Below are 14,794 nucleotides of genomic sequence, written 5' to 3'. Positions count from 1 at the left end.
GGGGAGGGGGGTAGGGGGTGGAGAGAGAAGGGGAGGAAGGCACCATTTTATGGGAGAATTCCCGAACTCCTGTCCCAAAGTGGAAAACCCTGCCTCATTGTCTCGACTCACATATGAATAAAAGAAAGACCTTTCACCACCTCAGGACGGCCCAAAGCACTTTACAGCCAATGAAATGCTTTTTGAAGTGTAGTCACTGTGGTAATGTTGGTAAACGCAGCAGCCAATTTATACACAGCAAGATCCCACACACAGAAATGTGTTAATGTCCCTTAGAGACTGAGACAGGAGAAATTATTATGGGGGATAAGGAAATGGCAGAAACGTTAAACAAGTATTTTGTATCTTCACAGTAGAAGACACAAAAAGCATACCAAAAATGGTGGGGAACCAAGGATCTAATAAGGGTGAGGAACTTAACGTAATTAATATAAGTAGATATAAAGTACTAGAGAAACTAACGGGACTAAAAGCCAACAAATCCCCTGGACCTGACGGCCTACATCCTTGGGTTCTAAAAGAGGTGGCTATAGAGATAGTAGATGCATTGGTTGTCATCTTCCAAAATTCCCTAGATTCTAGAATGGTCCCAGCAGATTGGAAGGTAGCAAATGTGACACCGCTATTCAAGAAAGGAGGGAGAGAGAAAACAGGGAACTACAGGCCAGTTAGCCTGACATCAGTCGTCAGGAAAATGCTGGAATCCATTGTTAAGGAAGTGGTAACAGGGCACTTAGAAAATCATAACATGATTAGGCAGAGTCAACATGGTTTTATGAAAGGGAAATCATGTTTGACAAATTTATTAGAGTTTTTTGAGGATGTAATTAGCAGGGTAGATAAAGGGGAACCAGTGGATGTAGTATATTTGGATTTCCAAAAGGCATTCGATAAGGTGCCACATAAAAGGTTATTACACAAGATAAGGGCTCATGGGGTTGGGGTAATATGGTAGCATGGATAGAGGATTGGTTAAAGGACAGAAAACAGAGAGTAGGGATAAACGGGTCTTTTTCAGGTTGGCCGTCTGTAACTAGTGGGGTACCACAAGGATCAGTGTTGGGGCCTCAGCTATTCACAATCTATATTAATGACCTAGATGAAGGGACAGTGTGTAATGTATCCAAGTTTGCTGACGATACAAAGCTAGGTGGGACAGTAAGCTGTGAGGAGAACACAGAGTCTGCAAAGGGATATAGACAGACTGAGTGAGTGGGCAGTAAGGTGGCAGATGGAGTATATTGTAGAGAAATGTGAGGTTATTCACTTTGGTAGGAAGAATAGAAAAACAGAATATTTTTTAAATGGTGAGAAACTTCTAAATGTTAATGTTCAGAAAGATTTGGGTGTCCTCGTGCAAGAAACACAGAGAGCTAGCATGCAGGTACAGCAAGCAATAAGGAAAGCAATTGTCATGTTGGCCTTTTTGCAAGGGGGTTGGAGTTGGAGTATAAGAGTAAGGAAGTCTTGCTAAAATTGTACAGGGCCTTGGCGAGACCACATCTGGAGTACTGTGCACAGTTTTGGTCTCCTTATCCAAGGATATACTTGCCTTGGAGGCGGTGCAATGAAGGTTCACTAGATTGATTCCTGAGATGAGAGGGCTGTCCTATGAAGAGAGATTGTGTGGAATGGGCCTATACTCTCTGGAGTTTGGAAGAATCAGAGGTGATCTTATTGAAACATATAAGATTCTGAAGGGGATTGACAGGGTGGATGCTGAGAGGTTGTTTCCCCTGGCTGGAGTGTCTAGACCTAGGGGGCATAGTCTCCAGATAAGGGGTCGGCCATTTAAGACTGAGATGAGGAGGAATTTCTTCACTCAGAGGGTTGTGAATCTTTGGAATTCTCTGCCCCAGAGGGCTGTGGAGGCTCAGTCATTGAGTATATTCAAGGCTGAGATCGATAGATTTTTGGACTCCAGGGGAATCAAGGGATGTGGAGATCGGGCGGGAAAGTGGAGTTGAGGTGGATGATCAGCCATGACCTTTATGAATGGCGGAGCAGGCTCGAGGGGCCGAATGGCCGACTCCTGCTCCTATTTCTTACTTCTCTGGAGAGCATAAAAGGCAAAACATGTCATCCAATTTATTCATACCTACATTCACCATGTCAATCTGCCTCTGAATTTTCCTCACTTGATCTTCCAAAGCGCCAAAAAATCCCATCCTACGCACACTTCCTCCTCACTCTATTGAAATAGAGACTCATCGCCTAGCCTCCCATTCTTATTACATAGAAACATAGAAGATAGGAGCAGGAGTAGGCCATTCGGCCCCTCGAGCCTGTTCCGCCATTTAATGAGATCATGGCTGATCATCCAAGTTCAGTACCCGGTCCCTGCTTTCTCCCCATATCCCTTGATCCCTTTAGCCTTAAGATATCTAACTCCTTCTTGAATATATTTAATGAATTGGCCTCAACGGCCTTCTGTGGTAGAGAATTCCACAGGTTCACCACTCTCTGGGTGAAGAAATTCCTCCTCATCTCTGTCCTAAATGGCTTACCCCTTATCTTTAGACTGTGACCCCTGGTTCTGGATTCCCCCGCCATCGGAAACATCCTTCCTGCATCTAGTCTGTCTAGTCCTGTTAGAATGTTATAAGTTTCAATGAGATCCCCTCTCATTCTTCTAAACTCCTGCGAATATAAGCCCAATCGACCCAATCTCTCCTCATATGTCATTCCTGCCATCCCAGGTATCAGTCTGGTGAATCTTCACTGCAATCCCTCCATGGCAAGAACATCCTTCCTCAGATAAGGCGACCAAAACTGCACACAATACTCAAGGTGTGGTCTCACCAAGGCCCTGTACAACTGCAGCAAGACATCCTTGTTCCTGTACTCGAATCCTCTCGCTACGAAGGCCAACATACCATTCCTTCCTAGTACTGTACCTCTGAACTCACGGCCTCGCCTTCCTCTGCCTTCTACAACCTGTTAACACCCAAGATTGACGTCACCTAATCATTATTTCTTTATTTAAAAAAGAAAAGCGATTCTAATCATGGAAGTATTTATTAACTGGTGCACGGAGAGATTTTCCACTAGCAAGTATATTGACCTCTCTAATATTACACACTTGGAAAACTGTTTGCAGCCCCTCGCACACCCGCTCTCCGCACCCGTTGATAAGAGTTGACGCCACGTATGAAACTTTTCGGATCTCATAATCTGAACTGTCCTCACCTTGGGCCAATCACCCAAAACTCCAGCAGCTCGCAACAAGGGATCGTCGAAAACCTGCGGGAAATGGAGCCAGGTCCAGCGCACGTACAGGAAAATAAAGCAAGACGACAGCGCCAGAAATTCTCCTTTACTGAAGAAAGTGAGAAGCTCTGCTTTAAAAGGCCGAGAAAGGAAAAAAGATTAAGTCTTTTCCTTTCACAGTTAAACATCAAGAGAAGTGAACGGAATAAGGTATCGTACCAGCAGTCAGCGAGCTTGTTTCAGCGGAGAAGGAAATCAGGAGCCGTTCATACCCGCAGTAGCAATAAACTCAGGACTTTGTTCAATACCTTTCATATCTGATCTAACCCACTGGAACTAACTGCATCACTTTCCGACCTCCCATCAGGCTTGAAGCCAAATGATTGGAAGAAATTTTGAACTCAAAAAAAAAACTTGCACAATTGAGAAAAAGATTAAGGGGTTGAGTTTTTCGCTTGTTTCATATCAAAGGAATCCGGGCGGCATCATAGAATCTTACAGCACAGGAGAAGGCCACTCAGCCCATCGTGCCTGTGCCGGCTCTTTGACAGAGCTCTCCAATTAGTCCCACTCCCCTGCTCTTTCCCCAGAGCCCTGCAAATTTTTCCCTTTCAAGTATTTATCCAATTCCCTTTTGAAAGTTACTATTGAATCTGCTTCCATCGCCCTTTCAGGCAGCGCGTTCCCGATCACAACAACCCGCTGCGTAAAAATCATTTTTCCTCCCGTCACCTCTAAAATCTTTCGCCAATCGCCTTAAACCCGTGTCGTCTGGTTCCCGACCCTTCAGCCACTGAATAAACCGGCCGGACCAGCGCAAAAGATCGGGCAAGTTTAAACGCAAGCAAGCGAGTCACACCCAAAACCACCTCCATTCCGGTTTACCGCAATCTTTTACGCTGGTTCGAGATTCAACTCGCCTGGATCAGGCCCCACCAACCCAACTGGCCACACCCACAGGTCGAAATTACGAGACTCTGCCGGCTCGAGAAGGCCCTTCAACCTGTGCTCATTTTCTAGGGCGCTGGTCGACACATAGAAACATAGAAGATAGGAGCAGGAGTAGGCCATTCGGCCCTTCAAGCCTGCTCCGCCATTCAACGAGATCATGGCTGATCATCCAAACCCTAGCACCCGGTCCCTACACCGACAGCCATCCCACCCAAGCCCTATCCCCGTAACCCCACGTATTTAATCCCCCCTAACACTAAGGGTCAATTTTTTTTTATCATGGCCAAGCAGCCTAACCCGCACATCTTTGGACTGTGGGAGGAAACCGGAGCACCCGGAGGAAACCCACGCAAACACGGGGAGAATGTGCAAACTCCACACAGACAGTCACCCGAGGCCGGATTTGAACCCGGGTCCCTGGCACTGTGAGGCAACAGTGCTAACCACTATGCCACCGTGACACGTTTTATAACATTTTTCATATCAAAAAGTATTTAATTCACTAAATAACTGACTAGTGTACACCAATGTAGTTTTTTTTAATTTTTTTAATCATTTAAAATCAGGTTACTCACAGCTGGAGGACGAGACATTCATGCTTATTTTTGCTGATAAACCCATTTTCAGTTGTATTAACAAAACTGCACCAGGTTACCACTCTTAGGTGCATCAAGGAATACTTTTTTTTTAAGTGGAAAGATAAAAAAAGAAACAATGATGTTCTATTATCCTGCCAGTTGCACTGGTTCATGGAAAGTTTTACATTTGTAATTATGCAAATTAATCTTAGTGGAAGCTTAAACTGTCACCTAACCAGCGCGATTGCGAGCGCATTTTGGGCGCAACTTCTCTGATAGTACCCAAAGTGGAAACGCTACTCCGCAGTATTTTAAATAACCTGTTAAATGCCCAAGTATCTGCCCGCCCCGAGTCAGGAGCCCTTTGCCTGGCTACTTCTGCAAACCTGAATCAATGAATTGCAACAGCCAACCAACCCCCGGACTAGGGGTCACCAGCCCTCCAGGATTGGCCTGGAGTCTCCAGGATTTGAAGATTAATCTCCTGGACACTGCTGGGAGCAAAAACCCAGAGAAAATCATAGGGAGCATTAGACAAAATTATTTTCTTTGAACACTTTCATTTATTAGTTCTAAAAATATTGGTGGTGGTGGCGGGGTGGTTGGGGAGAAAAGGCTGTTTCACTAACAAGTCAAGATTAAACCACGGATGAGGGAGTTCAATAATGTGGAGAGAGGGGAGAAACTGGGATTGTTCTCCTTAGAGCAAAGAAGGTTAAGGAGACGGAGGTATTCAAAATTATGAGTGGCTTTGTTGGTATAGAGAAGGACAAACTATTTCCTCTGGCAAGTAACCAAAGGCCATAGACTTTAAATAATTGGTAAAAGAACTAGAGGAGAAATGAGGAAAAATTTCTTCACAAGGAGGGTTGTTAAGATCAGGAATGCACGATCGGAAAGGATGGAGGAAGCAGATTCCATAGGAACTTAAAAAAGGCAATTGGACATGTAATTGAAGAGATTTAATTTGCAGGGTCATGGGGGAAAATGCTGGGGTGTGGGACTAATTGGAGAGCTCTTTCAAAGAGCCGGCAATAGGCGCGACGGGCCGAATGGCCTCCTTCTGTGCTGCAAGATTCTAATCCAATTGGGCAACAAAGACGATAGCAAAATACTGCAGATGCTGGAAATCCAAAATAACAACAGAAAATGCTGGAAAAACTCAGCAGGCCAGGCAACATCCGTGGAGAGAAAATAGAGTTAACGTTTCGGGTCAAAACCCCTTTGTCAAGACTAAAGAAGCACAGGAAATGAAATGGATTAAGAGGCCAGGCTGGAAGAGAACAAAAGAGAAGAGACATTAAGAGGTATTCAAAACGAGACGAGATGGTGATAGGACTAGTGGAGACAAAAGACGGCTCTAGATTAGGTGTGAAATGCACTGGCAGAATGGGAGACAGCTGCCATGTGGGAGAGAGAAAAAAAAAGAAAGGGGGGGAGGGGGAAAACCAAAACAAAGGTGTGGATAAAAAATAAGTAAAAATGTAATAGGGGCCGAGGTTATGATCTGAAATTGTTGAACTCGATATTGAGTCCGGAAGGCTGTAAAGTGCCTAATCGGAAGATGAGGTGCTGTTCCTTAAGTTTACGGTGAGCTTCCGTGGAACAATGCAAGAGGCCGAGGACAGTGAGGTCCAAGTGGGAATGGGGCGGTGAATTAAAATGACAGGCGACCGGAAGCTCGGGGTCACCCTTACGGACTGAACGGAGGTAACATGGCAACAAAGAGTCCGTTCCCTATCCAATTGGAGGATGGACCAATGGCGAGGGCGGGCAGCTTGAGGAAGGAGGTCACTCGACGAAACCACCAGGATATACCCAACCAGAGTTGGCAAACCCTACCTTCGTAGTGCCTGATCAAGCTCCTCAAAAATCGGTATACACACAGATTCCTGGCACCCAGCTCCTCTCTGCGGCAGTTGAAAGCTACCTTGGGCTCAAGCACTCTGCAGTTGCCACAGGTTGCTAGGCTTTCAGGAGCTGTTTAACTGGATTTATTTTCCATTATTTCCTCCTCCACCTATCCCATCCCCCCCACACACATGATCTGATATTGAATATTACGTGGCTCTTTTGATTAATGATTCATTTCTCGCTGTGACTTGCATGAACAATACACATGGAAAACAGTTTTTTATAATCACAATAGCCTAGAGGTAAATTGCCTCCCCTCCCCCACCGCTCAGTGGGCAGCACTCTCGTCTCTGAGTCAGAAGGCTGTGGGTTCGAGTCCCACAGAGACTACAGCAGAGATTCCAGGCTGACACTCCAATGCAATACTGAGGGAGTGCTGCACTGTCGGAGGTGCCGTCTTTTGGATGAGACGTTAAACCAAGGCCCCGTCTGCTCTCTCAGGTGGACGTAAAAGATCCCACGGCACTATTTCAAAGAAGAGCAGGGGGAGTTCTCCCCGGTGTCCTGGGGCCAATATTTATCCCTCAGTCAACACAATAAAAACAGATTATCTGGTCATTATCACATTGCTGATGGTGGGAGCTTGTTGTGCGCAAATTGGCTGCCGCGCTTCCTACATTACAACACTGACTACACTTCAAAAAAGTACTTCATTGGCTGTAGAGCGCTTTGGGGTGTCCTGAGGTTGTGAAAGGCGCTATAGAAATGCAAGTCTTTCTTTCTGTTGCGTGCAGTTTTGGGCTCCACACTATAGGAAGGATGCTGCGGCAATAGAGAGGGTGCAGCACAGATTCACCAGGATGCGGCCCGGTCCGAGGAAATACAAATACGAAGAAAGACTTGGAAAGATTGGGGCTGTTTTCATTAGAATGGAGGAGATTGTGTGCCGATGTGATAGAGCTGTAAAATGATGAAGGATTGGGGCAGAGTTGATAGAAATTGATTAATTCCAGTGATTGATGGGGTTTAGAACGAGGGGACATAGAAACAAAATTAAATGCAAGAGATTTAGGATAGAGAGCAGGAGAAACTTATATACATATATATTCCAGCGGTTTCATATAAGCGAGTGGTTCGCTAGGCCACATCTTCTTAGGTATTCCAAGATGGCTCCTGTGCTGGCAGCTCCCTAGGGAGCTCCTTTGCCATCCTTTGCTCTTTTTCCCCCCAGTCTCCTCTCTTCTGCTGTTTAAGTTCCCCTGGCTCTAATAGTGGGTGCATTTTATCCCTAACTGCAAGTTTAAGCTGCAAGGTTAAAGTTACCCGAGTCCACTGCTCATCCCCCGACCGTGCCTGTTCCTAGTTCTCAGTGAGCCCTGGCTCTTCACTTAAAAACTTAGCTCCCAAATTCCCAGACCTCTAGGCCACATAAGACAGCAGTTAAGAGTCAACCATGTTGGTGCAGGTCTGGAGTCACATATAGGCCAGACCGGGTAAGGAAAGTAGATTTCTATCCCTAAAAGGAACATTAGTGAACCAATTGGGTTTTATTGACAATCTGACAGTTTCGTGGTCATTTTACTGATACTGGCTTTTTATTTCCCAGATCTTGGGGTGGGTGGGGGTGTGGGGGATTCACCATTGACCAGAAACTCAACTGGACCAGCCGCATAAAAAAAAAGCGACATCAAAAACTACCAAAGCTGAGAAAACAAAAACAGATAATGCTGAAGACACACAGCAGGTCTGTCTCTACACAGCTCCTGTGACACAATAGGTCAGCACACGGTACTTAGACAACGGTGCGGGCAGGAGAAAATGTCGAGGTTGGGAGTTTGAGCCTCACCTAGAGCAGACCATCCTGTCCACGCCTGGGTGGCCCTGGAGAGGGAGGGAGGGAGGGAGCGAGCATGTGCCGTGTCCGCTGGGACCTTCTGCAGCTGGTGGGTGACCAATCCTTCAGGATTGGCCTGGAGTCTCCAGGGATTGAATCTCCAGGACACGGCTGAGAACAACGCCCGGGAGTAAAACCATAGCGGGGGCATTAAATAAAAATTGTGCTTTTTTGCATTTATTTTGAACACTTTCCTTTATTAATTGTACAAATATTGGAGATGGGGGGGGGGGGTGGGAGGGGAAGGGCTGTTTTAACAAACAAACAGTCAAGAATAACCCAATTAGGTAACGGAGTCTGTTCGCGTTCAGATTGGCTGTGAGAAGGCAGTGCACCCGCAGGATGGACCAATGGCGGGAGTGTGGGGAAGGGGTGGTTCGAGGTGGGAGGTCATGTGATGAAACCGCCAGGAATACACCCAACCAGAGTTGGCAATGCTAAGGGACTGGAGTGTTTAGGGGACAAACAAAATAACATTGTCCGCTATCTTACAGTGGCTCCCTCGATTTTAAAATGATCATCCTTGTTTTCAAATCCCTCCATGGCCTCACCCCCTCCTTATCTCAGTAGCTTCCTCCAGCCCTACAACCCTCCCAGATCTCTGCGCTCCTCCAATTCTGGCCTCTTGCACATCCCCAATTTTAATCGCTCTGCCATTGGCGGCCGTGCCTTCAGCTGCCTCAGCCCCACGCTCTGGAATTCCCCTCCTAAACCTCTCCGCCTCTCCACCTCTCTCTCCTCCTTTAAGATGCTCCTTAAAACCTACCTCTTTGACCAAGCTTTTGGTCACCTGCCCTAATATCTCCTTATGTGGCTCAGTGTCAAATTTTGTTTGGTAATCGCTCCTGTGAAGCGCCTTGGGACGTTTTACTACGTTAAAGGCGCTATATAAATGCAAGTTGTTGTTGATAAAACATCCCACCCAATGCGTTCAGCTGTGTTCTCTCTTGGTGGATGCTGACAAACTTGCTAGTACTTCGAGCATTTTTCTTTATTCCTTATGTTTAAGTTCAGTTATTAGTTGTGCGCTGCCCCTTTAAAAGGGTGGCCCACTTGTTTGGTTTTTGGTCGGGATCACTGGGGCAACCCAGTACATAGTTAGTGGCTGTATTACAAAAGGCATCTGAAAGAGAAAGCAAGGTTAATGCTTTGGGTTCTATCCGAAACATTAACCCGTCGTCTCTGCGATGCTGACAGACCCGAGGTGGCTGTTTGTTTAACCCTTTCCCTTTCTTCGCCCTGTGACGGCTCGGTTTATTATTGGTAATCTAAGGAGCTGAGTCATTCAACACAAACTCGGTCTCACTCAGCCAGTTACCCTCCACACTGCTCACTTCACTCTCTGTACATTAAAAAAAAATGAACTAGAATCCGGATTAAAAAATAGTTGAATCTAATTTTTATTTAAAACCGTGCACTAGAGAGGGGGGCTTTGACAGAAACTGCAGTTCAAATACGTGGATCCGATGTATTAGATTTAAAGCCAAGAGAGGTAGAGAGCAAGAGAGCGCGAACGAGAGAGAGCGCGCGAACGAGAGGGAGGAGAGAGAGAGAGCGCGCGAACGAGAGGGAGGAGAGAGAGAGAGAGAGCACGCGAACGAGAGGGAGGAGAGAGAGAGCGCGCGAATGAGAGGGAGGAGAGAGAGAGAGAGCGCGCGAACGAGAGGGAGGAGAGAGAGAGAGAGAGCGCGCGAACGAGAGGGAGGAGAGAGAGAGAGAGCGAACGAGAGAGAGAGGGAGAGAGAAAGAGAGGGCGAACGAGAGAGGAAGAGAGAGAGCAAACGAGTGAGAGGAGAAAGAGAGAGCGAACGAGAGAGGGAGAAAGAGAGCGCGAACGAGAGAGAAGAGAGCGCGAACGAGAGAGAAGAGAGCGCGAACGAGAGAGAAGAAGAAAGAGAGCGCGAACGAGAGAGAAGAAGAAAGAGAGCGCGAACGAGAGAGAGGGAGAAAGAGAGAGAGAACGCGAATGAGAGAGAGGGAGAAAGAGAGAGAGAGAGCGCGAGAGCGAGAGAGCATTTAGATAACACCTTTCGTGACCTCCAGACATTACAGTGCTTTACATATACTGCAGCACGTTTTCTGAAGTGTAGTCACTCACTGTTGATTCGAGGGAGACACGGCAATCAATATGCAAACAAACAAGGTCCCACGATAAATGAGCACTGTGATTATTTGCATGGTCTTCTGCGCACGTGCCCGGATAATCTGTTTCAGCGATGTTAGTTGAAGGATAAATATTGGCCAAGACACTGGGAGAACTCCCGTGCTCTTCAAACAGTGCCACGGGATCTTTTACGTCCACCTGAAAGGGCAGACAATTTAACGTCTCATCCAAAAGACGGCACCTCCGACAGTGCAGCACTCCCTCAGTACTGCGCTGGAACATCAGCCTAGATTTTTGTGCTCAAGTCTCTGGAATGGGACTTGAATCCACAGATGTCAGCCGAGGCTCAGTAGGTCGCTCTCTCGCCTCAGAAGGTCGCTCTCTCGTCTCAGAGTCAGAAGGTTGTGGGTTCAAGTCCCACTCCAGAAATTTCAACACAATATCTAGGCTGACACTCTAATGCAGTACTGAGGGAGCGCTGCACTGTCGGAGGTGCCGTCTTTCAAATGAGACGTTAAACCGAGGCCTCGTAAAGAATCCCATGGCACTGTTTCGAAGAAGAGCTGGGGGGTTCTCCCCAGTGTCCTGGGGCCAATATTTATCCCTCAACCAGAGATAGTGTTATAGACGGAGTTCGGATTCACTTGTCCTACAAACAGGATTTTCCCCGCTCCTTCACCTGCTCTCCCCTCCCCTGCTCTTTTTGTTCAGACTTTTATCCCAACAGGCTCCTGCCCAGAACGTTATCACATTGCTGTTTGTGGGATCTTGCGGTGCGCAAATTGGCTGCCGTGTTTCCCACATTACCACAGTGACTATACATCAAAAGAACTTAATTGGCTGTGAAGCGTTAATGATGCTAATTAAATGAAAGTCTTTCTCCCCTCTTGTGCCTGAACATTGATAGAGAGAGCCAGCATTGAGCCACAGCTGCCAAGTACAGAATTTAAGTTGGCTTCAGGAATCAAGGTCACCTTTATACAGACAGGATGTGGGCCAGGAAATCGGAATTGCAGTGTTACAGGCGGAGTTCAAACAGGGTTCTCCCCCCTCCCCGCTCCGCCACCTGTGCTCCCCCTCCCCCGCTCTCTCTGTTTTGTTCAGGCCTGTCTAACCGTCAGGTCCATGCCCAGATCATTAACCTGTCATGCCTCTCAGGTAGTTACTCAGTGCCGATTCCCAGCTTTTGTGTTTACATCCCAATTAGTCACTGTCCCACCAGCCTTGTACGTGATAAACGTCTCGGTGTTACTCCCCTGACCGCTCGGTACCAGCCAGCCACGCTGACCAGCAGGTACCGGTCACTAGTAGGCTAGTAGTTATCGGATCACAGTCGGAGCTGTAGCAATTGGCCTCAGTACCCATGGGGGGCGGGGGAGGAAGGGTAGGAGGAGAAAAAAACCCAAATCAGCCAGGGTCCCTACTCCTGACTAGCGCAGTGATTCCTGTCTGTGTGAGGGGTGGGAAGCAGGCGCGAACGGGATCGGACTCTGCTGCGATGCCTCCATGGTGGAATAGTAAGACAGAAAACACAAGCGGTGTCAGTGCGGTCCGCCGTCCATCACTCAAGTGCCCGGCTTCGCACCTGGGGCAGGTAACCGCAGCTAGGGGGCACAGCAAGACCCAACTGGTTCGAGATGAATTGAGACAAGGAAAATATTTTTTTTTTTAAAAAGATGAAGTGCCGCAGAACAAGCTGTGAAGAGGAAACAGGTGTCTCCAAACAGCCGGCACCAAATCTATTCTCAGCCTCACCATAACCAGCGCAAAATGGGACTGAGTTGCTTTGAAAACATTTCAACATTTACAACTGCAGCAAGCTGGAGCATGACCGCAAGTTTCAAACACACAATAGCCAGAGTCAGAACAGAGGCGTGTGCAGGATGCCTCCATCGTCTGTGTTCCGACAAGCTTGGGCTAACTTAAGAAAAAAAAACCATGCAAAAAAAAAACCTCAAAACAATCTAACCTGTGGTAGCGAGAAGGACGAGAAGCTTCCAACACTTACCTTTCGGGACTTTTTAAACATTGCTGCAGCAGCAGGCGGTGTTTGGAGCGTCGAGCCTCCTTTCGAATGTCGGACAGGAAGTTCTCACTCTGGGCTACTGTGAAAGGAGCAAGTGATGTCACGCTGATCTGGGAAAACCCAGGTGAGCAGAGAATGCAGAGTGACGTGACAACAAAAACAACAACAACAAACACCTGCATTTAAACAGCGCCTTTAATGTAGTGAAACGTCCCAAGGTGCTTCGCAGGAGCGATTATCAAACAAAAATTTGACACCGAGCCACGCGAGGAGATATTGGGGCAGATGAGGTTTCAAGGACCGTCTTAAAAAGGAGGAAAGTGAGGCGGAGAGGTTTAGGGAGGGAATTCCAGAGCTTAGGACCCGGGCAGCTGAAGGCACAGCCGCCAATGGTGGAGCGATTAAAATCGGGGGTGTGCAAGAGGCCAGATTTGGAGGAGCGCAGAGACCTCGGAGGGTTGTGGGGCTGGAGGAGGTGACAGAGCTAGGGAGGGGCGAGGCCATGGAGGGATTTGAAAACAAGGATGAGAATTTTAAAATGACAGTATGTCAGGGATTACACAGCCCAGGATTCCACCTGTCCCACACAGCAAAAAGGACACCGTGGCATACATGCAGACACAGATGGTACAGTGAGTTATAGATTTACTTAGGGGTCAGCCGTGACTGTGGGTAACACTCTCGCCTCTGAGTCAGATGGTCGCGGGTTCAAGTCCCACTCCAGAGACTGGAGCACAAAATCCAGGCCGACACTCCCTGTGCAGTACTAAGTGAAGTATATCTCTGTTACCGTGCGGGGTGTGGGGTATATCGGAGTTACAGTGAGGACTGTGGGTTATATCACTGTTACAGTGAGGGGTGTGGGTTATATCACTGTTACAGTGAGGGGTGTGGGTTATATCACTGTTACAGCGAGGGGTGTGGGTTATATCACTGTTACAGTGAGGGCTGTGGGTTATATCACTGTTACAGTGAGGGGTGTGGGTTATATCACTGTTACAGCGAGGGCTGTGGGTTATATCACTGTTACAGTGAGGGGTGTGGGTTATATCACTGTTACAGCGAGGGGTGTGGGTTATATCACTGTCCGAGGTCGGGAGGACCAGAATGCATCCTATGAAACCCAGGCAGAGAGGATCTGCGGGAAGGAGGGAGGAGGACAGTAGCAGTATCTTTATATGTGTGTGCTAGGCCGATGTAGCAGAGCCTGGTCTCCAATCATCTTGGATCCCCTTGCCATTGGACCAAGACCTTGCTCGGTCAAGCCCGTGTGGTAGCTGGTGTGCAACGGCCACCCCACGCTAAAAGAATTCACGCACAGGCATCTTCCACCCTTTAAAATGAAGTTCAGGCCCTGGAACGTCTTGGACAACCCCAACAGCGACAGACCAGAACGCCGTACTGCTATCGTTGCCCGAGAGCTCAGACGTTTCAACCACCGTCTGCCCCACCTGTGACAGAGACTGTAGGTCCCGCATGAGAACTCATTTTTAGTGTGGAAGCAAGTCATCCTCGGTTCAGAGGGACTGCCTAAGAAGAGAAGACTGAGGGAGTGCTGCACTGTCGGAGGTGCCATCCTTCAGATGAAAAACTAAACTGAGGCCCCGTCTGCTCTCAGGGTGGACGCAAGAGATCCCACGGCACTCTTTTGAAGAAGAGGCAGAGGCGTTCTCCCAATACTGGCCAATATTTATCCCTCAACCACCGTCACTCAATAGATTATCTGGTCATTGCCATTTGTGGGAGCTTGCTGTGCGCAAATTGGCTGCTGCGTTTCCTACATTGCAACAGTGACTACACTTCAAAAAGTACTTCGTGGGCTTTAAAGCGCTTTGGGACGTCCTGAGGTCGTGAAAGGTGGTGTAGAAATACAAGTCTTTCTACTGGGATCCCTGGGAATGAGTTACAGGCTGGAATCTAATCAAGGGGTTCGGGTGGTTTATATGAGGCCAAGGCTTATTACCACGAAGATCAGTGATATCGCGCACCAAAGAGTGATGCCAGTTGAATTGTAGAACGTTAGATTTTTTAGATGAATCCCAGCTGTGTGCGGATGAAGCTGGGCTCAGTAGACTGAGTGAGGAGGTTTTCATTTTACACTGTAAAATGATGGCAAGGTGCGATCGAGCTCATGAGGATCTTTAGCAATATAGAAGTCCCTCCCTCCCTGGCCCGAA

The 14,794-nt window shown here is 47.6% G+C and overlaps 1 protein-coding gene across 2 annotated transcripts in view; it reads right to left on the bottom strand.

Annotated features, from left to right (window-relative positions):
• LOC147100257 (transmembrane protease serine 4-like) overlaps positions 1 to 12,694 on the bottom strand; it is a 63,604-nt gene extending 50,910 nt beyond the window's left edge. The window contains exon 1 of one of the 2 annotated variants that reach the window (XM_085967766.1): positions 12,600 to 12,694. In XM_085967766.1, coding sequence (XP_085823892.1) covers positions 12,600 to 12,620 — 21 coding nt within the window. In that variant the 5' untranslated portion in view covers positions 12,621 to 12,694. Of the gene's footprint in view, positions 1 to 3,429; positions 3,525 to 12,599 lie in introns of those variants that run through there. The other variant, XM_085967767.1, reaches the window with a different exon arrangement.
• Positions 12,695 to 14,794: the final 2,100 nt, after the last annotated feature.

The sequence above is a fragment of the Somniosus microcephalus genome, chromosome 26 (assembly GCF_052327205.1).
Source record: "Somniosus microcephalus isolate GS21.2 chromosome 26, FLI_Smic_1.0, whole genome shotgun sequence".
Lineage (NCBI taxonomy): Eukaryota > Metazoa > Chordata > Chondrichthyes > Squaliformes > Somniosidae > Somniosus > Somniosus microcephalus.
The sequence above is the reverse complement of the archived record's forward strand: the minus strand, read 5'-3'. Positions and strand labels throughout refer to the sequence as shown.